Raw genomic sequence first — 25810 nt, forward strand, 5'->3', positions numbered from 1 at the left:
AGTACTAATAAACCCGAAAATACTATTATATTATGCCCAAAAAATACAGTGTGTGGTTTTTATACACAATATAAAATATACCTCTCATCGAATCTGGGTAGAATCCTCCTCAAGGTTTTGTTACAAATTGATCTTAGAAGCATTCAGTTTACTGTACAGCTGTAGAAGTGACAGAACAAAAAACTATATACAACATTTTAGGACCACACATCTATTTAATTGAAACACTCCCCAATTTAAAGCATGCAATTGTGCTTTAAATTTTAAGGACTCCTGTGTCCCACCCACATGTAGAGTCCACATGTCAGCTGGCTGTGCGTACTGTCCCTAATAATAATAAAACAAGCCTGTCAAAAGGAAAACACAATCACACTCTCTAAAAAACTACGGTAATAAATATTTATGTCATAAACAATAAAAAACAGACCAGTTATGCAGATAAATAAGAAATATCTTCAAGTGGAATTCACTAAAAGTAAGACATATGTGACCTTTTGTATTTTTATTTAACCACTGTGGAAGTTTAAATTTACTCAAAAGGTTATAGTACAGCCCCTTTAAGGCTGAGCAACCATAACATGCTGGATTGATATTTTTTCTAAAAAAAATGTTTATTAGTAGTGAATGTTTGAATAACTTAGGTACTTGGAGAACTAATTAGTAGTAAAATGTTCTAGTTTAGTCTTTCTATAATAAAATTTTCCACCCTACATCACTGCCAGTGCTTCTGTCATGGGGACCATTCAGATATTTAGCCCTTCTATGAATTCTGAAGAGTTCAGGAAGAACTCCGCCCACATGTTTTTTAGAATGTTTGTCAACTCCTTGAATTGCTAGTACTTCAAGATGGCGGGACTTTGTAGTTATAGGTATTTTTTGTCTAGTTCCCTGTAGTAGGAACTAGATATTTATATTGTCAGTGTCCTTTTTACAACCCATGGTAATATAATATATTTGACAACATGTGGCGATCCATTACCAAAAACTTCCTAGTAAAAGAAAAATGAAAAGACTAAATAAGGCCTTGAATAGCTTTATTGAAATTTTTATAAATAAAACATGCGCATTTCAAATGTAAACCCAAGTGAACTCAAGTGCAGACAATTTTTTAACCTCTGTCATGCAGGAGGCTAAGCTTACATTTAAAAAAAACAGAAAGCAGCTTTAAAATACCAGGATGAAACACCAGCTTTTAATATCAAAGTATAAAGCAAAGCCATGTCCACAAACCTAATTTTTTTATCCTGGTCAAACGCAATTTTAAACTTTTAAATGCTAACATAAATAAATAATTTACCAAAATGTGCACTCACAGAGTGAACTTTATTTACAATACACAATTTATAACTTATTGTATTTGATTAGTTCAAGTGAAGATCATACTTTTTGCTTTTAACAATGGTGGGACTTCAGGTAGTAGATATGTGAAGTGGGCCTCCACACTTAGGGAGTTCCTGTCAAAGGCAGTATTGTATATGAATCAACAATACATTCTTCCAACTATATCAAAGGGAAAGCAGCAAATAAAAAAAAATGTTTCAAACTGTTACACTTATTTTTGGCATCCCAGACTTCTTGAACACAGTTAATTAAAATCCAATTCAAGGTATGTATGCTTTATCTACTTACTGTACAGGTTCTGACTCTTGAACATGCAAATGCCAAATCTTCTATAATAAAGTTACCTTTTTTGAGATAAGATGTAAGGCTATGGTGAATTCCACCAAGAACGCACATGAAAATTAACAGACCTACCTTTAAACCAGTTGCCCATTAACAATTTGAAGGCAAGTTATATGGAAAAGTCATCTAAGCTTGATGCACAGTCGTTACTATGAATACAGTATACTATTAAAAATCGGACCCTATTACACGGCATGTAGTTTGCAAAATTGCCAAACTACCAAAAATGGGGTGGGGTGGGGACTTTTACAGCACAATTAAAATTTTTGGACTGACACCAGATTAAAATTACGCACATCTTATAAGCAAGGTAACAGGAATTATGTTTACAAAGTAGATCCAACAAGCAATGAGGGATACTTACATTTAATTGAAAAATTCAATTCCTTAATGCAGCATGAAATCCAGAACCTGTTCCACAGCAGCAGTAAGATGAACATAATATTCTGGAAGTTTACTTATACCACAAAAGGTTAAAACACCTTTTCCAAGTTATTTTCTATCATGATTAAGTTGCTTTTTAATCAACGTTTATTTCAGGGATAAACTTGAAAATTTGGTGTTGCAAGAATACTGCTGCACTTATTAATTAGTCACATATACTAGGCAAATTGAAGTTTGTTACATGTATATGGACACACCTATCCAAAAATAAAGGCTTGGCAGTAATATTCTTGTGGTGTTACACAAAAACCAAATCCACAAATTGTTGATAATAACTCGCATCTGAAACAAAAAATCCATAATTCATCCAAACTGCAGCAGAAATTGTAAAGGGGTTTATTTGTGATTTCCTATACGTATATAGCTTGTGAATACAAGATTGCAAAGGTAATAGGAGACAAATTCTGTTAACGTTTTCATTGTGTTTCACTTCAAGTACTGCACAAGTTAAAATGTAATAAGGATTTACATTCTGTCATCTGAAATTTCCCATCTCAGATTTTATTTTTAATTTGGTGGGTAATTTCAATGCTTTAGTAGGTATCTCCCACAAGAAAGTTTTTCTCTGTATGGCTTCTAGGTCTTCCATTAGTTAGTGTGCATACAATTTTCATTCTCTATATCATTGTCATTCTCGTTACTGTCTTCATCACTCTCTAATGGGATGCCAGTGGCGGCAGAAGCACCTTGTTTAGTTTCCCGGTCAAGAGGAAAAAAGCCAGTTCCACTTATTGTGTCCTGTCTCTGGTAGAAGAGCACATATGCTGCTTTGGACTGCAAAATAAGGAACAACCAAGTTTTAGTATTATCTCCATTTTCATAGGTTGAAAAACAAGGGCCCAGAAAGCCGACAATGGTATTCACAGAAAGGATTCTGTATTTGTACTGTTTTTCACTACGGCACCCAAATTCATATTGGTATTTATGAACTGACATAATTAAACCTTTCCGCAACTGCTTTCTATTGAAGAACGTATTACTCATTTGGTAAGCCTTTCTAGATTTCCAAGGCTGTTCTTCAAGCCAAAGTACTAAGTACGTAACATTTTGGCATACTGCTATTTCAAATTGGGGTGGGCAGACTTCAGGTTTGTGGGAGCTCTTTTGCTTTTTTAAAAAATATATAACCAACCGAAGGCAACTTTTACTCAGAGTAGATTCCCTGAAATGAGTGGACCTAAGTAATATCATGCCATTATTTGATAGGCCTACTGTGAGTAAAAATTGGTTGGATTCAACTCTCAGATTAAAAAAAAAAATCATGGGACCAGAAATTTGTTCTGAGTTTAGAACAGAACTGAGCTCACAGTTCTTCCACACAAAAACCCGACTTCTGGTAATTCCCATTTCAGAAATGTAATGTGGGTGGGGAAGCTATTTTGTCACTACCATTATTATGTTGAGAGTCAGAAATCCTTGCTCAGAAATCCATCAGGAGATCCGTATTTAACTCCTGATTATCCCTGTTGCAAATTATTTTCTTACTAAAATATATATATGCAAGTCCATGTTATGTCTTGTTTCTAGGAAAATAAAATATACTTGCCACTATTTGTTCCTCAGATGCAGTGGACACGCTACTGTCATCAAAGTAGTACCATTTCCCATCATCTTTATTTTTTGCAAAAGCAGTGTCTAGGATAGGACAAGAATATTTTCCCTTAAAGTGCTAATAACAGGCCACAATAAAGAAATGTATTATCTTATGAACAAACTAAATTACTTACAATGCCCTCCACCCATTCCTCCATAGTGGTTTGAAACTGCAATCAAATTATAGCGGCAAGGCCCAGCATTTGGATTAATAAGGAATTCCGACATATCCAAATCACTGTTTCAAAGAAAGTATCTCATTAATTCTGGATTTATATTCAAGAACTGGTTGCAGGTTTTACATCTGATTTCAACACAACTGAGACAAAGCACTCACTCCAAACCTTATGCAAAGCAACAAATGTAGGTCTTTTAACTGGTACATATTCATCAAGGCATTTTCATACACACTTATATTTACTGGGCGTCCTTGTTAAAGAAGAAATGGGAGAAGCCAGCCTATTTAGTGGTTAGAGTGTCAGACCAGGACTAGAAAGAACAGCTAAATCAGGCATAGGCAAACTCTGACCCTCCAGATGTTGTTGAACTACAATTCCCATCATATCTAGCTAACAGGACCAGAGGTCAGGGATGATGGGAATTGTAGTCTCAAAACATCTGGAGGGCAGAGTTTGCCTATGCCTGAGCTAAATCCATGATGCTCACTTGAGCCTATCTCAACAGGATGTTGTGAATATAAAATTGGGATCTGGAAGAGCAACGTATTCTACCTTGAGTTCCGTGGAAGATAGAAATGTACTAAATAACTAAAATCAAGCAATCCTCAAATATTAACAGCTCATTCATGTAGAAAGCTTTTAAAGGGGCATTTTTACTCTAGGCAACACTATCAATAAGAACTTTCTTCCAAGCCTTACTGAAGTCACAACTGAAAATGTATTTAAGATTAGAATGATAGGACCGTACATTAATATCTGAGGAATTGTTTGGACAGAAACTAATTAGCAGGGTAGCCCACTGCTAGGAAAACACAGGGGTCATTTTTAATTTGGAGCAGGGAAGAGCAGGTTGTGCAACATCAATGACAGCTATGTAACAGCACTGAAAATGTCTTAGCTGTAGTAACCTTGAGCGTAAGCAAGGCAAATGCAACTTATGCTAAGCAAATTATTCTTTTAGGGCACCTGGAAAATGCTTTGTTGTGTTCACAGTGAGTTAAGCCTGCATAATCAATAAATTAAATTAATAAATCAAAACAAAACAGAAAAAAACTAAACTATTTAATTGTTGTTAAATATGGTTTTCTTACGTTATAGGGAAGTCAACCAAAGTATCCAACTTATCTCTCATGTATCTGCTGTAAGAAAAACGTTTTAAATGCACTACCAGTACTGGTGGCAGCGACCACAAGTCTAGTTTTTTGGTAGCTTGCTGATGTTCTTTACAATTTGGGCAATACCTACAAGAAAAACACATTTCAAGTCAAAGTTTTGCGTCACAGTGAAATTAAAACATCATGTAATTAATGCTTCTCCATGACTGAGTAAAGCTCGTCTTGACAAATACGAAGGTATTCTTTAGATCGGGGGCTGGCAACCTGTGGCACTCCAGATTCCATCCTGACAGAGGCTGGTGGGGTTTGGGAGTCCAAGGACACATGTTCCACACAGCGGCTTTAGGGCCTATACTTAATAAACTAAACATCTACTTATTTAAATTCATGATCCTAATTAACAGTGTGATCTGGAGAGACCCCCTGCTTCTGTTTCTTCTGAAGCCTATGCAAACGGAAGGCTTCACCACTCCTAATAGGGTTAACATAAAAGGTGATGGGTAAATGAATGACTAATCCTAGCTCTTCAGATATAAGTTGTTTCTGGCCTGCATATTGGCTCTGCTCAACCTTCGCCAGCTGGTGCCTTCCAGATGTTTTGAAATACAACTCCTGTCAATCCCTGTAAATATGATGGGAGTCGTCCAAAACATATGAAAGGCATCAAGCTAGCAAAGGTTCCTCTAGCTCTTCAGCATATCTATACTGTCCAAGGCCTAAAAAACACACGGGGGAAGTTGCATTTATGACTGAAGTCTTTATGGATTTGAGTCACATATGTCCCTTTAGATATTTTCAATTTTTTTCTTAAGAAAAAGGAGAAGATTTAGGCTCATGTGTTTCTTGCCTCACTTCTCTCGCTAATGGAAGAAATATGTGGACCCATCTCTCCTAGCAAGAATTCTTTCAAAGTGTCAATTCTAACATGCAATATAGCAAGCTTTCACTCGGCTTTGGTATACGTTTAAAAAGAAAATCCTGACTAGTCAGATACCTTTTAATTGAGTAACTTTTTAAAAGAAATGTAACTGATATTATAGTTTGAAGTCTTGTCACAGAAGAAATATTTTACTCCAATTTATCCTAAATAGAACCCAATAAGGCAGACATGTATATACAAAGTATTTTTTTAAAAAATGTGATCCCACTGAGATCTGAACATGAAATTTTGCCAGTAGCTCTTAGAAACATTAAATAATCAATAACTTTTTTTGGAAAAAATTAATCATATAATTTTTTTAATCCCTTTTAAAAATGTTAAATTTTGTCACTTAAATTTAAATTTGAAAGTAAGTGCATCATGTGACATATCATATTAAAGCCCATGAAGAGATTGGTGTTTTTAGTTTTGATGCATCTCAATTCTAGGCTGAGCTTTTAAGGTTTTTCTGCAGTCTGGCAAGGCCAAAATTGTCAATTTCTAGAAATTTCAAACCCTCATAACTCACAAACGGGACGAGATTTTTTTAAAAAATAAAATTTTTGATTTAAACTGAGTTTTGATCAGTCAAAAAGTGTACAAAATATTAAGAAAATTGAATGACACAAGATAAAAAAGTTGAATCACTTGATATGGAATGACCCTGGTAGGGGACCCCATACTTGAGGCTTAGCCCTCTTTAGAGCAGGACTTGAAACTGAAGCTGGGGTAAAATGTGAGCCTCTTGCATTGTCAGGGATACAATCTGATGAGTGCTGTGCAATCCCCCCCTCTAGCCCCTTTCCTTCTACCCATTCACACTCATTAAGCTCTTACCATGGGTCTTCAGCACCTAGCTTTTCCTTTGTTGTGAACAATTCAATGCAATCTTTTAATTTCACAAAGGGCTTTTTGGGAGGTCTATATTCCACGCTCTCATGTTTTTCAAAATCCTAAAGAGAAGTATTTCTTGCGTTAAGAGAACAAATAAAACAAAACTCATTTTAGTGATGTTGTCTTACTATAAAACAAGGTCTACAAGCTCCCAATTCTGGAAAAGCTAACCCAAATGGAAAACAAACTTTCCCTATATTGAACTATGCTAAATTATTTCAAAAGAATTTACCGTTCCCTAGGCTTGGTGTCCTTTTGCCCTGTTTTGGAATTTGTCTGATTTGGGGGGGAGCATTTAGGACAACCCCCAAAATCAAATGATGGCGCAAAGTGATTTCTGCTGGTTTGGGTGAGAGGGAGCTTACTATGCTGGTAGAAAATAAAAAAATTCCTTCCAGTAGCACCTTAAAGACCAACTAAGTTAGTTCTTGGTATGAGCTTTCGTGTGCATGCACACTTCTTCAGATACACTCAGAAGTGTGCATGCACACGAAAGCTCATACCAAGAACTAACTTAGTTGGTCTTTAAGGTGCTACTGGAAGGAATTTTTTTTATTTTTTATTTTGACTATGGCAGACCAACACGGCTACCTATCTGTAACTATGCTGGTACAGAAGGTGAAAGAAAAAAAGAGGGAAGAATCTTCTCTGCTACCAGATCAATAAGCTCCGTTCCCTGAAATCCTTCTGAGTTCTCAAGTTGTGGCCCCTGAGTTGGATGCCCCCAGTTACCCACCTCTGAACAGGGTGGCGAGTTAGGGATGGCCATTTCAGCCTACTTCTTAATTCAACCAGAATATTATTATTTTTTACAAAAAATCACATACCTCAGCAGCATTTTCATCGAAGAATCGCTTTTTATATTCGGGGTCCCAATCCAAAGCCAAGAAAGATCTTTCTAAACAGAATAGTAGAAACCTCCTTTAAAAATGCTGTATTTATTTTAATAAATAATAATAATAATAGTCCTATAAGTACCAACCCAAACATATTAAGTGGCTTGCATGAGTTTTTTTAAAAAGTTACTTCATGAATATTTTTGTTCTGCATTTGTTTTAATCACATATATAATTTTGTTGTTTATCCTTTTAGTACATTGCCCTGGGCTTTGTACCCGCTAGATACAATGTAGGCACTTAGTAGTACACAGTCATCTCTAGATAGAATACTGTCTAAAAGGGCCAAGACTTGCTAACCGTTTGCCAAGTTTGTATACACACCCATCTGATATACTATATCCAGTTTAGGTATCAATTGCAACCAAACTAAGACACAGTAGCCAAACCTCAGCTAACCATGTTTTGGGAATCTCTAGATTAGAGCTAATGTAATGTGTTAACATTGTGATATAACGAGTTATATGCAAGACTGTCTTTGAAGACAGCTCAGAAACTGCTTTTATTCTGTAATGTTTCTATCTTTTAAAATGGTTTTAAAATTTTTTTCTAGTGTATGTGCTCTTGGAATTTAATTGAAGGGTGGGACATAAATAATAATTGAAAAAAATGGTGCAAAGCAACACAGGCAGCCTGAAAACTCGTGTATCTTTTGGGAATGGACTTAAAAGAAGTTCTCAGGGGAGGTGGGGAAAGCCTCCTTGTGCCTTTTGATACCACTGACCATAGTATCCTTCTAGGCCAGGGGTTGTCAACCTGGTCCCTACCGCCCACCAGTGGGCATTTCAGGATTCTAGGTGGGCAGTAAGGGGTTCTACGGCACCAGCTGAATCCCCCTTCCATCGAGCACTGGTGGGTGGTAAGGAAATTTTACCATCAAGAAAGATGCATTAGTGGGCAGTAGGTATAAAAAGGTTGACCCCTGTTCTAGGCTGTTTTCCCGGAGTAGGACTTGGAGGCACAGTCTTAGGGTGATGGTGATCCTTGCTGGAGCCATTGGAAGACTACTGCTTCAACCCATAGAACAAGGTATTTGGACCACCTACAAGCACATGAACCTGCCCATGACTCAAAATCAAGTGTGGGAGGCCTGATCTCGCACCTTTCACTGTGCTCAAACAGCTTGGCAAGCACCTGATACAGGGCTTTTTCAGTAGCGGCCCCATACTTCTGAAGTTCCCTTACTCAAGAACCATGCTTGGCCCCATCCCTTGCGGGCTTTCTGTGGTCCCTAAAGACTTCCTTATTCCACCAAGCTTTTTATTTTATTTTACTGCTGGTTCTCTATTTTCAATTTTATCTCCATTTTATTATATGACGGTTTGATTTTTTTTAATCGTAATCAGCATTCAGGAGCTTGCCCAAAAACAAAGGATAAAAATAAACATCAAAGCAACAAAATACACACAACATTTTAACAGGAAATGTTAACAACAGAATGGAGTAGAATCAAAGCTACCCCACTATAAAAAACAACAACTTACCATCTAGCCTAAGTTGCCTGTCATCAAATCTAATATGCCTGGTGTCATCTTTAACATAATTGATGTCAGTATTGCCTAAACTATTAAACTGGAATGTGAACAATCGCTTTTTGTGCCCTATAAGTTGATCCTTGCAGGAGTCCTCTGTGCATAATCCATTCTCGGAATCATTGTCCCCTCCAACAGAGTCTTCTGACTGGCTGTTTTCATTTTCAGAAGGAAGTTCCTGATCCTGGCTGGATTCATCATCTTGTTCGTCAGTTTCCATTTCACCTGGGATGGAGGATATAGCGGCACCGCCTGTCATTTACATAGAACGTTACACATCTCACATCATTGTGAATTTAGTTCTCCCTCTTGGTTCCTGCTTCAATGGATCTCCCGCCCTTCCACCCTTTTTTCATACGTTTGACATCTTGGCCTTGCTATGGACCTTGGTTGGTCGCCTGTTGAGGGGGCCTGGTAGGAATTTTTCCACTTGGCAAATTGGCACCAGCCATGTGGTTTTCGCCTACCTCATAGCAATCGTCACAACTTTGTAGGGTTTGGCGGTTAGGCATTGGTAAAACCTGGTTTATGGGAGGGCAGGTTGTGGCCATCACCTGCCCCTCCTCTTTAAGGGTATTCCGTTAAAGGGATCCAGGGCTGTGGATCTCATCCAAAGCCCGGGTATGGGCTAGGGCCATGCCACAACCCCATCTGGGACCCTGGGGGAGCTCTTAGTTGATGTACATCATCAGAGCTCCCCTTACTGGTGGTTGACCCTTACTACCTGCATGGCGGGCAGGAGTCAGATATAGTCGGTTCAATTCCAGTGCCTAAGCCAATGCCACTCATATTCTGCATTCTGTAACCAAGTTGTGGCCTTAATTAGCCCATTAACCTAAAATACTGGTGTCCATGTGTTTTATTATTCAACAAATGGGGGAGGGCTCAGGACCTTGACACGCAAGAAAAATGGACCCACCACAAGTGTTTTGTCTGTTTCTGTAATGTGGTTCCTGAGATCCAAAAGTGCTAGAGATTTAATGGGAGGTTTACAACAATCAAGGCAGGTTTCAGAGCACCTTTCAAAACTGAACCAAAGCTTTAGGCAACTATTGATAATTCAGGTCTTACTTGGGGATCCTTCTTCATGAATTCCATTTGGGCCATTACCATTGATACCATTGTCCTTGCAGCACTGCAAGGATGCTTCGGTGTCTTCTGTTTCAGTAGAAGTTTTCACATATCGGCTGGAACACATCAATTGTTACACAATTTTTAAATATATTTTTTTTAAAAAAAATGTTTCATCATTTCCCCAAGTAACAAATAGTGAAACATCTTAAGACAAAACAAAACAAGGTGATGCACAATATAACTTTCCTCCCATCCTCCATGTGAGCAGTACTCCTCTTTCACGAAGCTGTGTAAGAGAACAATAATTGCTATTACTGTAGAAACACAAGCGGTTACTATACCAAGCTATCCTTCCGAAATATTTTACATTTATTCTAACTCGTTAGTGTATTTGCAAGGAAAAAAATTAAAAGGATCAGGCACAATTGTGACACTAATGGTTGTGCAACTATGGCCAAAGTCCAGGGCTCCACCCAAAACAATCCAAACAGCTTACATAATTATAGATGCCCCTTTTATTGTTCTTACTTTTAAAATATATCATTGTCTGCAACAAAATGATGCTTATTCCCAAATAAACATGTTTAGCAGAGAGGCACTAGAAGCAACCTCCTTAAGCCATCATGAAGATTGGATTAAAGTGAATCTGCATATGCTCAGACTATTTACTTCTTTACTGTTTTTTGTTATCCCTCCCTGCCCCCTCTAACGTATCAGGAGTGTAATGAATGGTAAGCAGGGAGGATCAAAGGTCTTTTTCTATTGTGATCATCCCTGCTAGCTTTAGCTTTGTTCTGGCATCTAGGTGACCTAACACAGCCCTGCGTTTCCTTCATGGCGTCTAGGTTAGCAATGTCCAAATATGTGACATACATTCTTAGTGCAATTAGGAGTGCATTCCCAGCATTTCTCTTGTATGCTTACCACATTCTCAAAAGCAGAAGATTATACAGCTTATCTTCAGTATTGTTTCTAGGCACTGCTATAAGGAAAGGCTGACCAAAATGTGTGGAACCACTGTGGTGGCTGTAACCGCTGTGCCGAAACTTCTCCCTTAAACAAACTGGAATCACAATTTGCTCCGTATCTTCAGTTCTGTTGATGCCAATTTCAAATCTAAGGCAGAATACAGACCCACACAATTAAACATAGTGACATAAATCACACAATTTTGCCAGGCAGTCAATGAAGGAGAGTCTCCACCCCCATCGTTCAGCCCAGACACTGAGATCCAGTGCTGAGGGCCTTCTGGCAGTTCCCTCATTGCGAGAAGTGAGGTTACAGGGAACCAGACAGAGGGCCTTCTCGGTAGTGGCGCCCGCCCTGTGGAACATTCCTTCAGATGTGAAGGAAATAAGTAGCTATCTTATCTTTAAAAGACATCTGAAGGCAGCCCTGTTTAGGGAAGTTTTTAATATCTAATGCTGTATTGTTTTTAACACTCGATTGGAAGACGCCCAGAGTGGCCAGGGAAACTCGACCAGATGGATGGGGTATAAATAATAAATTATCATTATTATTATTTAGTAGACGAAACCACATGAAATTCATGACAAACGGAATACCGTTTAGATTAAGTTCGTTTTCTACTTACACATAAATGTCATCACGCTCCATAATACTACTCAGATTTTCATCCATTGCAAATATCCTATGGAACCTATGATTGTATATATCAGTAACTATCATCTAAAAAAGAAACAGAATACGTATCACTTGAATTTGCTTAGGAAGTCAGACAACATTAAACATGATCTACATTTGTCCATTGAGCACCATACCTTATCTGCAGCCACCCCAGACAAAGTTGATAGTGCTGTGCAGAGATCCTGTATATTTCCAATTTTTGGAACTACTACTTTATACTAAAAAATAAAATGCAAAGAGTGTCATTAATAAGAAAGCGGAAAGGCAACTTAATATAACTTCCAACTTTATACATTGATGTTACTATGAGATTGGCTATGAGAAGGAAGAAGTGCCCTAAGAAACGTATCTAGCTGAGATTTGCCAGTATAAATAAAGCTGTTGTTTATGTATATATCTAAATTTCAAAGCGTCTAATTCCACACATGGAAAGGGAAATAATTTTGATTAGAACCAAATGGTTCAAACTAGTGAGGAAATTTCATAGGATCCTATGAACAATCGGTTACTGGGCAACCACAGATTAAGCAGGCAAACCTATATTTAGCCAAACTAAGAGGCATCCGTGCTAAATGCCAAGTGCTGATTCTTACTTTCTTTTTAATATTCAAATTTCGGAATATTATTGGTTAAGCCAAACTCAGTTTTCTACTGTGGAAAACGAGAGATTCCAAAATAATTTCCACCTTTCCAGTTACCTAGAACTTGGTGCAACTAAGGTCTCCATATAGAAAGGATAGTTGATCTGCTATAAATCACCACATTATTTCCCCTTAAAAATACATTTTCATAGCCTATGAGCTCAGTTGACTTTGACATACTGAGGTAAGGGTCACCCAGAAGCCTAGGACACCAATCTCTGACAGCTTGTGTGTGTGTTGCAGGGGACAACTGTAACGCTGCATTTTGGATGTAAGGAGCAGGCCATGTCCCATCTCAAAGCTGTCATCTTCCAACTTGCATTTTCTTTCTTGCCTTCCAAACACACCCAGCTCCTTTCCAGCCTGTAGTAAAGCATTATCATCTTTCTTCGTTGTAGATTTCACTTATAAACAAGTGCTATCATCTACTAGATCATCTGACGATCACCCTTTTTTATTGCTTGTGTTTATGCATCCAACCTCATTGTGTGTCTATTTAATAAATTTAATGAACAAAAGCAGATATTCATCAATGGAGAAAATAAACACACACGCACTTAGCTTGCACTATTTATAATGGTTGTATCTGGTGACTATGGCAGCAGAATTTTTTAATGCAGGCAAACGGTGCAGGTTTGAGATAAATACACACTGAACAACTACAATCAGTGTTCGAAACTCCCATTGCTCTAGGCGCATTTTACAACAGGGAATTTCATTAGCACAAGCCATTTCTGAGCTCTGGGCCTATGATTTCAGATTAAAACTGTGAAGTGGAAGGAAAGGAGGACCTCTTTCTGCCTCCTCACTCCCAGCTCCTCTCTGAAGACTGGAGAAAAGACCCTCTTAAGATTATTAGGGGGGTGGGCAGGAGAAAGACTAGACCATGTGAAAAATGAACATAATATTTTCAGCTCTGTATTATTGTTATAAAGAAAAGTGTGCCTATATGTTCCGTTGTTGCACCCATAACTTAGGTTTAAGGTGCCATTTAGCGCCTAGCTTTCATATCTCAGTTTCTAACACAGACTACGATCAACACAAGAATTGATTGGGCCCTAACAATAATCAAAAGGGGCCTGACTCAGAACACCTGCTACATTTCTTCTGTTCTTTTTCATAATATAAGCAGACCCATCAATTTCCTTTATCAGCTGCAAGATTTTTTTGCTGTAATGTGCAACTATAATTAGTACATAGCTTCAAAACAGAAATCCAATGACACAAAATGCCAGGGATTAGAGAATAAAGTTAGAACAATTTAAACACTAAAAGCAAGGAAACAAAATATTGGTCAAACGTTGCTTTCAAGGGCTTCATGAACTCTGCTGCTATTCAAGATAGTACAGGCAGAGTACACATGTCTACCATGAGGAACATGGAACGGTTACATAAGGCAGGTATATTTAATTCACCTGAAAGAAGCAAATTACAATTTATTCCCTAGTAGACCATGAAAGTCAGAACATGCGTAAATACTATACTTCTCACCTGCATAGGTTTGGCAAGCGGATCCATTCTAACTAAATAAACTTCCAAAGTGCGTTCTTTTTTCATGGGTAGTGGAAGAGTCAAGTAACAAAAGGGGTCAAATGTTACGGAGATCTTAGCACATTCTGGACAAACTAGGGTTGATTTAAAAAGTCCGTGGAATATATCTACAATGATGGAATCGTTTCTCTTCAAATGGTTCTCCCAAGCTTCTTCAGCAACCACCTAAGTAAAAGCAAATGTTTGAAATAATGTATTTTTCCGCCCCATGAACTGTTTTATAACACTTGAATGTATTGAACAGAGCATGGGTGTGCAATGATTAACACCAACTGACAGGGATCACATGAATTAGAAGGGCCAAGTTATTTTAAGCAAAGGGCATTAGAAAACACCATGAAAGGCAAGAATGGTAGGGCTTCCTCAAGTCAGCAGAAAGCTGGGATATGGCATTTACCACCTCCCAATTATCTGGAGTTTTTATTATGAGAAACATCCAAATGTTTTTCATACATTTTTCATACATTTCATACATATCATACATTTCTCAAGGAAATAAAACAGCTGCAGAGTAACCCAGACTTAGATAGTGTCTCTCTTCTACAGTGGTGCCCCGCAAGACGAATGCCTCGCAAGACGAAAAACCCGCTAGACGAAAGGGTTTTCCGTTTTTCGATACACTTCGCAAGACGAATTTCCCTATGGGCTTGCTTCGCAAGACGAAAACGTCTTGCGAGTCTTGCGATTTTTTTCTCTCCCCCCCCCTTTTCTAAGCCGCTAAGCCGCTTAATAGCCTTTAAGCCGCTAAGCCTTTAATAGCCGCTAAGCTGCTAATAGCGCTAATCCGCTAAGCCGCTAAGAGGGTTGCTTCGCAAGATGAAAAAACCGCTAGACGAAGAGACTCGCGGAATGGATTATTTTCGTCTTGCGAGGCACCACTGTATATTAAAGCCACTCTAATACTACTAAGAATGTAGGAGATACTGCTATCTTATCTAGCATTCCGTTCTCATAGTAGTCAACCAGATATCCTTGGAAAGCGCCCCCCCGCCCCCCAAACAGGACATGAGACTAGCGAAACAATACCACTGATTCATGATTCACAAGCAACTGGTATTCAGAGGAATACTGCCTTTGGTTCTGGAGGTCCTATAGTCATCATGACCATAGCACCTTAGTCTACTTGCTTTTTTATTTGTCTCTAAGTCGGTCTGGGAGCGGGGCACAAATGCTTTAAGTAAGCAATTTCCTGTATAGGAATGTCAAGGTACTAAAAGGAAAGTCTTCAAGTATCAGTGGAAACTAGAGCCTTGGCTAAGATTTCTATTACAGTAATAAAACTACCAAATATTTTAAATGGAATTAGCCCTTTCGAAATACAGTGGTACCTCGGGTTACAAACGCTTTGGGTTACAAACTCTGCTCACCCAGAAGTAGTACCTCGGGTTGAGAACTTTGCCTCAGGATGAGAATGGAAATCGCATGCCGGCGGCACAGCAGCAGGCCCCATTAGCAAAAATGCGCCTCAGGTTAAGAACGGTTTTGGGTTAACAACAGACCTCTGGAATGAAGTAAGTTCGTAAACCGAGGTACCACTGTAACTTAATGCCCCCCTAAGCAGCCTGCCACTAACCTATAGGTTTCAATTTCTACTCTCTTGGTTAAATTCATCTACAGTCATACCTTGGTTTTCGAACAGCTTAGTTCACGAACAACTCGGAACTCGAACATCGCAAACCCAGAAGTAGGTGTTCCAGTTTGTGAACTTTGCCTTGGAAGCCGAACATCCGGCACGGCTTCCAATTGGCTGCAGAACGCTTCTGCAGCCAATTGGAAGTTGCGCCTTGGCTTCCGAATGTTTTGGAAGTCGGACAGACTTCCGGAACACGTTCTGTTCTAAAACCAAGGTACAACTGTACTGGCAAGCACTCCTTTGTGGAGTTCACAGCTTGCTTGTTCTTTAACAAGATCACTCAAAGCTTAACTTATGTCCAGCTGGTTCGCTTTTGTCTATCAACAAAGTAAAAGTCACAACTGTGAAAAGTGGCAACTGCCTTTTTTGAAAAATCAATAGTATACACATTCTGCTTCAGTTTCATTAGTTCATTTTAATTACCTTTGAGAGTTTAAGTAATTGTCTGAGTTTGGTGACAGCAATATAGTACAGTGGTACCTCGGGTTAAGTACTTAATTCGTTCCGGAGGTCTGTTCTTAACCTGAAACTGTTCTTAACCTGAAGCACCACTTTAGCTAATGGGGTCTCCTGCTGCCGCCGCGCCGCCAGAGCACGATTTCTGTTCTCATCCTGAAGCAAAGTTCTTAACCTGAGGTACTATTTCTGGGTTAGCGGAGTCTTTAATCTGAAGCATATGTAACCTGAAGCGTATGTAACCTGAGGTACCACTGTATGCCTCTTTGAGTTCTATTCCAAATTTCAGCTGCTTATGGGTTGACAATATATTTTTATATACTTTTGGATTAATATTCTAAATATATTGCAATGAAATCAACATTTACCTTATCAGGCCTACCATCAGCATCTTTTAATTGAATATAAGGCTTTTTCCTAATACGATTCAAGTCTTCATGTAGGCCGTCAAGAAGAAAGGCTAGAAGTTCTTGGCAATCTTGTTGCTGATATCCAGAAAACTGTGGTGCGAATCGTCCTACCTGTGTCTAGAGATAACACCACAAGATTACTATGCTGGTGCCACTTGACATGATGTAACTGAGCTTTAAGAACAGATGGTAAAAATATATTCTCTCTCACATAGTTTCTTAAAATACACTATTGAAGTAGTGTGCAGTTGGACTTGGGGGCAAGGAAAGGGGATTGCTGTTGACTATAGGAATTATTTCCCCTCTGAGATTAAGAGTCTCATCTCTACCAACTGAGCTACAGATAGAACAGAAATTATTGTGGCTAGATATAAGTGTCTAGAGAAAGACACGAGAGCAACAACATAATTAAAACATGTTAAATGTATTTCAGTGTCCATTGATTCATTTAAAAAATAATAATAAAGAAAACATTCAATTAATACATTTCCACTTTTTAACAGTCTCACTCTATTGCAAAGTCATATACCATCTATAAACACAAATCTGAACATACAAGGACCTACTTCTTACCTTAAATGCTCTTGGAGTGACATAACTGTATTTTCCTGACCACATCTGTTTAATGAGTTCTGCATAAGATTTTGCAATTTCACCCCGCATTCCTAAAGGATTGTCAAAATTCAGCTCTTCTTGATACTTATCATTGAGGAAGTATTCTGTGAGTGGAGGGGTGTTGCTCAGACACTGTAAACAAATGTAAATGAAATATTATGTATACAAGACAGGCCTAGCCATTTAATTCCAACCTCGGTTTTTATGGTTTCCTATCAAGTCCCCATTTCTTTTTCACACTTGTCACATAGCACTACAAAAGTATTATGTAAGCTTAACGAGGCAACTGGTTTTCCAAAGCCTATAGTTTATCATTTCTCATATAACTAAATAAATTTAGCAGGATTCCAGCTATGCACAACAATAGAATCGGAAACATGGCATTTACCTATATAAATTCAACTTTGGGTTCTTGATATTATTCTACGAGCAACTCTTTTTTATCATTTAAAAACCCTTTCCAACCTAATAAGCACACTGAAACATCTACCTGAATTGCCGAGTTCATGAAACATGTATTTCCCAAGTTACTTAGGCCACAGAGGCCAGGCTGTTCATTGTGCCTTCCTGGCTCTGAGTAGTCATAATTCTTATAAGCAGTGTATGAGGGGAGGCAATAATTTGAGTTTTTCACACTGGAAGAAAACAGAACAGTTCACAATGTAATTGCATTATCTGTAGCTATGATGTATATGTATAATTGTACATTTACATAGTAAAATACAAATAAATGGCTGTCTAGATTAGGTAAATACTGTTTGTGTAGTTGAAGAATGTCAATTCTGTACTTGAAACTCAGTTTAAAAAGGCCCTTAAACTCTTCCACCACTTAACCTCTGGGGGGAACAACACAATCCTTATACCTTGGTTCCCAAACGGGTTAGTTGTCAAACAAATCAGCTCCTGAACGCCACAAACCCAGAAGTAAGTGTTCTGGTTTGTGAATGTTTTTGGGAAGCTGAACATCCGATGCAACTACTGCTTCAGTGCAGGAAGCTCCTGCAGCCAATCGGAAGCCGCGCCTTGGTTTTCAAACGGTTTTGGGAGTTGAACAGACTCCCGGAATGGATTAAGTTCGGGAACCAAGGTACCACTGTACAGGCTGCTACCTTTGTTCTCTTTCTACCTTTGAACAACAAGAAGAGATCCACAGCTCACTTAGTTATTCATTTTTCAAACAAGTTTAACACATTCAGACTTTAGGCATGAACAGCAACAATATAGAGCATATTTCTTTTACATTTTGCTACCGTTAGAAATAAACAAGAAAAAAATGGAATAGCAAAATTATATTTCAATTACAGGTAGAAGTTGAGATATCCAAGGCCACCACTGGCCCAGTGCAATGAGGATCTATTTTTGGATTCGCCACTAGGACAGCATGAGCCAGCAGACTGCGGAAGGCAGCCTGGAGTGACAGAGAATGTGTACAATGCCTTTTAGTACTGCATTTTAACTCGCATTATTATAGCCTTCTTTGCCTGCATAGAACAGACTCCTAACAGGAAACCTGCTTGCTAATTGAAGGGTAATGTACTTAAGGAGGTCTAAAATAAGCATACTTAAAAGAAATGAAAGGGCAAAAATATCACAACGAAGCACCAGCTTGTTCAGGAACTACCACGATTTTGCTTGCCTACATGTCTATCAATTCAGCTATGTTTCACTGATGTGCCAATGATATTAATGTAACATATGCACATTTAATTCCAGCCATGTAGCCTGTAGGATGAATATGCAAGATGTGGATCTGAAAATAACAGGGGTGTCCTTGCACAGGTGGAAAGTATATACGTATGCGCTAGAGCACACACAAGATGCAGAACAATCTTCAAATGAATAAATTCACTCTGCTGCTATATTATTTTATTAGCTATCCAAAGCTGAAACAGTCTAATCCCACCTCAATATACACCATTTTAGAGGCTTTCTGGGCCCAGTCTGAAAGGGGCAAAACTAGAAGAGGGCTTTTCATTTTATTTGTTTTAATCTATGTATCAGAATATCACTTTGTAACAGTTTCATTAAGCACACTGTCTTTCCTAGGAAAGCACTTTAGCTAACACCAACCACCACAAAGAAACAAAACTTGGTAAAGTGCTTATCCAAAGATCTATGTGTAGTCCATTATGTTTAAGTGAACTTACCACATGCAATGGTCAGTTCACAGGTACCATTAGCACACCACAATGATGTAATAATACATATGAAAGGGCCAGCATGGGCAAGTTTAAACATGAGGTGGCATGCATGAAATCCCTACATGCATTACCCTTAGCTGCCTTACCCATATTTCAGACTGGAGAACCTGAATTTCAATGAGATACGTTACAGAATCATGTGACCAGGCTTAAGGAAGAATACTCGCCAAGTCACTAAGATGCTCAAAGCCATAACACTGAAAGGTCACACCAGTTTTAAGGTATGTACATAATCTTGAGTGCAAAGCACTGCAGATGCATTCCTGCGAAATCAAGCTAACGGAAGTGGTCCTGATTTCTTCCCAATACATAAGCAGAAATCAAACTAATGTAAGGGAAGGTATGTTTGAACGCTGATGGCAATTGTAACAGATTAGAATGTAAATGTTTGCAAAACCTATCACTTCTGTACAACCATGAATGGAAAAAAATATTCTGCTAGAGAAGCAGGGGAGGGCTCTTGTTCAAGTCCCTGGAAATAGCAGCTACTTTCCCCAATTCCTTTCTACATTATGGGTGGAATTCAACATTTCACTCTTCCAATCGTTCCAGTTGTGCAATCCATTTCAGCTGTTCTGTTCTGGGGATTCTCCTGACCCCCTTAAGCCAATTTCAGGGGGTACCCGGGGCAAGAGAAGCCCCAATATGCATGCAGAGGTTCTGGCCTGGGCTTCCACAGACGGGCCTGGTTAAGTGATTCCCACCCTTTGGGTTTTTACACAACATTAATCATTCTTAGAGAAGACCCACCGAAACTAATGGACATGACTAATTTAAGTCTATTCATTTCAATACGTCGATTCTGAGTGGAACGTAGTGGGATACAACCCAGTGTTAAGAAATATGAGAAGGGACAATAAAGTTTAGGCAAATGCTCTTCTTTCTGTTCACAGATCACCTTTGCCCAAAATGCCTCACGTTACTATGAAGTTTTCCTATCAATTACATTATCCTGTGAGATCCATGTTAAAGATTGTAGTTAATGATTAAACGTACCCATGACTCACGAAAGTTATAAGCAATAGATCGAATTTGGAAGAGTGCATGCTTGTGATAACTGAGTTGCTCAAACAAAATAGATTTACAACAGTGTCAGAAGGTTATAGATTCTTTGGCAATAAAAGAATGGATAGACAAATGAGCTGTAGCCTCTGTCAATGAATGATGTTGCATGCATTGCAGTTTTCTTCCCCTTTTATGTGGATTTGTGAAAATGAATATTTATAGGATATAATTTTATTGAATACGTCAGGCTACAAAATAAATTTATAAATATATGCAGGAGCTGTCTGCTTACTTTAATAATTAACTAACATATTTTAACAAACATATTTCTTCACTTTGGATTTCTGAATTTATTTATTTATTTATGTATTTGGAGGCATGATCTTAAATGGGCAGACACTTGAAAGAAAATATTTTTAAAAAATATGTGCATTCCAACTCCTGGCCAGGAAAATCAATGTCCTATGGGCAAGAGATATCAGTGATATTTTAAATATTTAGCTGGTCCATATGCACAGAAGACAGTGCTCTAAAATAAGAGATTAATTTACTAGGGTAAGAAGTAATGACATAAAAGTTCACCACCTTTCAAAAGATGCCATGCAGTATGTATTTTGGAGTCAATATTAGAAATAAGTAACATTTTAACTGTAGAGTCAAACTACATATATCCTAATGTTAACCAGCTTTTTTTATGGGAAACACGATTTCTATTCCCAGGCTTACAATTAAATGCGCAGATTGATCTTAGTACAATGCATTCAAGTATGTTCAAGACTAAAGTTTAATGTAGTAGGATAATCACAATTTCCCGATGTTGCAATTCTAGACATTCTTACTCAGAAGTAAGAGCCAGTGCATTCAGAGGTTCTTACTCCCAAATAACTTGGTATAGGAACCTAACCTAAATAGTATTTCCCATTTTTTGAAAAGGGACAAATCTGGGGGGGACGGATGGACCAACACTTGCTTTACTAATGGGCTACTCAGAGGATTAGCGTGGCAGTGTTTTCATCCAAAACAGGACTGGTCAGGAGTCCACCACTTATTCAAGCAAATCCAAAAAGTTGCTTCTAAAGTCAGAAGATTTTCAACATAACATAAGGAACTTAAGACCAAAAAAAGGGGGGGGGGATTCAAGGGTACTTCTGAGTTTACATGCAAATGCTTAAGAAGTTAAACCAGTTCCTCCCCGCTCAGCTATAAGCCATGCTGGTAAGAGCTGATGGGAGTTGGATTCTACCACCATCTAGAGGGTCAAAGGCTAGTCACGCTTGCTTTATATACATATCCTGCTCCAAGATATAGGGTGGATTAGAGTTTAAGGAACAAGTAAATAAAACATTTATACCTGCCTTCCTACAATGAGCCCAAGGTAGCTAGCAACGTAAGTTTTCCCCAGCCCTTGTTTAAGCTAAAATGTTGAGCTACAGTAACATGTAAGGTATTTCCCTAAGGCTAGGCAAATAGGCCCTGAGATTTAGAAACCTTACATATGCTGAATTAAAAAAGCACATCCTATAACCTTTCCTTCTAAAAGTGCATTTTCATCTTTGAACTTCAAAAATATAAAAAGTACCTGCCTGCCAGTTGCTGGACAGTTCCATGAAATGGAAGTGTAGCTGCCCTTTTTAATACAAGCCCAGGGCACTTCTGTTGATTCTGAAAATTTTTAGTTTCCACTTTAAAATGAGATTTAAAGCAGGCGGCCACTGTCCCATGGCTTCAGAGATTATGATATGCTTTTTCATTTAACATAGGCTATCAGTATTCTAATAAAAGGATAAGATCAGTTTAGGCTGTGGTTAGGTTGTTTATACACACCAAAAAGAAAACTTTTCTGTACTTGCTATAGACACACAAACAAACTACAATAGACTGCAGTTAAATACATGTATTTCTTTAACTGAGAGAGTTGGGGCTACTCACAATTAGCGGAAGCACAAGTGCCACTTCCCCCCTTACGAAAACTCCCTTCTCATAAATGCAGTATTTAACTGGAAGATATTGTATAAAATATTTAGAAATTATATTGCTTTTAAATACTTCAACATTTTCACATTCGATTCATAGCCACAAACTGAGATTTTTAGACTGAAAGGAAAAGTTGAATTTGTAACTTCCGTTATTCTTCCAGTATTTCTACGAGAAAGCTTCTATGTGAACTATTTAATAGACACTTTCCTATTTGTAGTGGATTGCAGAAAATGCAGTGCATCTGCAGGATGTGTGTTTTGAATTAAGAGGGCTGGTTTGATGAGTTAACCCAAGTTTTTAAAAACAGGTTTAGCATATTAAATATTTGTTAGGGACACATATAGAATTATGTCTTTATAACAAAAAGGATCCAGAATGTAATTTGCTGAGGTTTTACTTGCTGTAACATATAATCCCAAAACTTCCTGCGATCACAAAAATCTCTACATTCAGGTATCTAGAAGTGTGTTGGTCTGATGCAGTCGAAATAAATTTTAAAAATTAAAAATTGTCCAGTAGCACCTTAGAAGGTGCTACTGGACAATTTTAATTTTTTTAAATTTATTACAAAAATCTCTGAACTTGAATGCCAAGCCCCAAGATTTGAAAAGCCTGAGCAATGTTACGTGACTTTTGTTCCATGCATGTCATTTTTGCTGAAGTCTTTTCTTAATGCAATGGTTTCAAATCAGAATGTGGTGCTGTATAGTATCAGGGTGATTATGCAGTATCAGGGTTCTGAAGAAAAAGTAAAGCAGAAACGATCTTCTTCTGTTAGTTTCTCTCTGAACACCTTGGGGTATTGGTGACCTTTAAGACATGGCATCACTGCAGTTCCACAGCAATACAGTCCATCCAAGTTATTTATCTAGAATTAAAACGGTTTTGCCTTGAAATTATACTTGGATGATTAATATTAAAAGTTCTTAAGATGTGTCGCTTACTTTCTGTTGTTGATGTTGTTATAATTATTTGACAGAGATGGAGAGATCTTTGGTAAAGTTGAAAAATTGGATGCACCTGGGGACCTTTAAAAATATGAAAATGTTAAATTAGATAAAAATGCTGAGATTGCAAAATTAATAATGAAAAAAAGGAAAAGCTAACAGATGAACAATGTATGTAAATACGTATGAAAAATAAGGTTTTCATGATCAGAGCAACAAACAGCCAAGGAAAGTTGTTCAACCTCAAAACATTTCACTTGTAATTCTTCACAGTTATCTCAAAAACAAAAACACAAAAACAGGAATTAAAACAGCCAAAGCCACAATTAACATTTGGCAAAGATATACTTTTACCAAAAAATCACAAGTTAATTGCGTCACAAATGAAATGCATCTTCTCCCTAATGGCAAGAGTCACTATTTTATGACGCTTCTAATAATTTTAAAGATTAGTTGTGAAAGTGCAACAGTACATTAACAATAAGCACTCTGAAAGCAAGTTTAACAGCACCTTAAAGCACCAGCTCAATTCACTATTTTAAGACAACATATGACCATCACTACACTAAAAAAGCATTATCAAAACAGTATTTCATATTCAGCTATCCATATAAGAAATGCTGAAATCTTGATTATTATTTTTTTAAAAAAACCACTGACTATGAAAATTTACACTACAAAGCTGCATTTTAGTACTATTAACCAAGGAATCCAAGCCAAAAGTGCACCGATTTCAAATAAACTCCAACGATGGTTGGGAAAGATCTAAACATATAACATAATTTCATGCAACAAAGTCAGACAGAAGACTACAGGTTCACAAAAGGATGGTTATACATACCTCAACATTCCAACTCTATGATTCATCCTTTTTAAAGGTAAAATGCTACAATCTGGTTCATCAAAATAGTATAACCCAAACAGAGCACAACAGCTCCTTTGGAACATAAAGTTATCAACTAACCTGATATGCTACCTAGTCAAAAGAATTATGTCTGGCCTGTGTCAATGCACAGTTTCCCCTCCGTGATCCACAATGAAAACACACCAAGCATGACATCAACACTGATAATTAGAACAAAGACCACCTTCAATGAGAAGATTTAAACTTTATACATATTGGTATCCAGTATCCAAAATGTTATCAATCATTTTGAACTAAGGGAAAATACGACCATGTCATGGAAACACCCATTCTGAAGGAGGGTAAAGTTAAATAGCACCAACTTATCAAAGTGCCTCTATCAATAAAGTATAATCACTCATCAAGAGAGTTTAGAATGTTACATCCAGGGAACAGCCACATTCTGATCCTTGCTTTAAACACTTAACAAAGGCTCTTCTGTTCTAAGTTTGTTTTTAGCCAGTAACGTCTATCACCACCAACCACTCCCTTGAAGAGTGAAATCAGGTGGTTGAAGGCCTATCATTTGAAAGCAAAATGGGATGAAAATAAGATGGTAACTCCTCCATACTTGGGGAACTCTCTAGGTACACAAGAGTATCAAAGTTTGTAAATAAAAAAAAAAACCCATCCGAGTTTACAGAATCCTGATAGTAGTTAAGCATAGAGAGAAAGGACTCAGATATTCACGTTTTAAGTGTATTTTAAGAGCAATAGACAATGTGACACTAGACACTAAGCAGAGCTTGACAACCATATGTCAGGAGTGCTCTGATGGTGTTTCCTGCTTGGCAGGGGGTTGGACTCGATGGCCCTTGTGGTCTATTCCAACTCTATGATTCTATGATTCTAGATGGCGATGGTGAGCCTTATGGAAAATTCAATGAATTTTCCACCAAAGGAAGGGTGTACTGAAAATAAAGGTAGGCAGACTGTGAGAATGTATCGAGCCGCTATATGGTTGGAATGCTCTTGTTCACTGAAAAATAAGAAGGAAAAAAGGAAAATCTGCATATATTCCCATCCCCAACTGCCTAACTAAACAGCTAGCAAATTCTCAGGTTTGGGGCTGGCAGCCCTCTGACACTACATAGCACACCAGGGAAAGATGGGAAAAGGAGTCCTTAATCCTTTAATCACTTCTAAAGTTGCCTACCTTTCTCCACCCAACCTTACAATGAGGCCTAAACATGCCTCCATTCCAGACTTAATGAAGACTTAATGAGCAAGACTATTCCCTCTCAGAGGTTTTGGGAACAGCGTAACATTTTCCCTCCATCATTCCTACAATTAAGGAAGCAAATCAGGACCACTCCAAAATAAAATAGTAGTTTCTGCATATGTTTGCAGAAGTATGCAAGTTTATTACTGGAAGAATTTTTTAAATAAATCTTCACAGAAAGGCACGCTTGAGCCATTAGCGTTCTGAGGCGGCCATGGATGGAGTACTGAGTGGTAGAATATAGACTGCAACATTTTGTAGCAGTCCTAGTC

General features: G+C 37.9%; 1 protein-coding gene across 4 annotated transcripts in view; it reads right to left on the reverse strand.

Moving 5' to 3' along the window:
• Positions 1-1017: 1017 nt before the first annotated feature.
• Positions 1018-25810, reverse strand: part of USP15 (ubiquitin specific peptidase 15) — a 54712-nt gene continuing 29919 nt past the window's right edge. The window contains exons 7-22 of one of the 4 annotated variants that reach the window (XM_081211495.1): positions 23410-23493; positions 17773-17917; positions 17241-17414; positions 16626-16784; positions 14109-14333; positions 12111-12194; positions 11924-12018; positions 11254-11445; positions 10327-10442; positions 9208-9507; positions 7655-7725; positions 6771-6886; positions 4991-5140; positions 3855-3958; positions 3674-3762; positions 1018-2901 (exon numbers count right to left, since the gene is read on the reverse strand). In XM_081211495.1, coding sequence (XP_081067621.1) covers positions 2716-2901; positions 3674-3762; positions 3855-3958; positions 4991-5140; positions 6771-6886; positions 7655-7725; positions 9208-9507; positions 10327-10442; positions 11254-11445; positions 11924-12018; positions 12111-12194; positions 14109-14333; positions 16626-16784; positions 17241-17414; positions 17773-17917; positions 23410-23493 — 2290 coding nt within the window. In that variant the 3' untranslated portion in view covers positions 1018-2715. The remainder of the gene's footprint in view (positions 2902-3673; positions 3763-3854; positions 3959-4990; positions 5141-6770; positions 6887-7654; positions 7726-9207; positions 9508-10326; positions 10443-11253; positions 11446-11923; positions 12019-12110; positions 12195-14108; positions 14334-16625; positions 16785-17240; positions 17415-17772; positions 17918-23409; positions 23494-25810) is intronic. The other 3 variants (XM_081211496.1, XM_081211497.1, XM_081211498.1) reach the window with 3 other exon arrangements.

The sequence above is a fragment of the Podarcis bocagei genome (genome assembly GCF_964188305.1).
Source record: "Podarcis bocagei genome assembly, chromosome: 10".
NCBI lineage: Eukaryota > Metazoa > Chordata > Lepidosauria > Squamata > Lacertidae > Podarcis > Podarcis bocagei.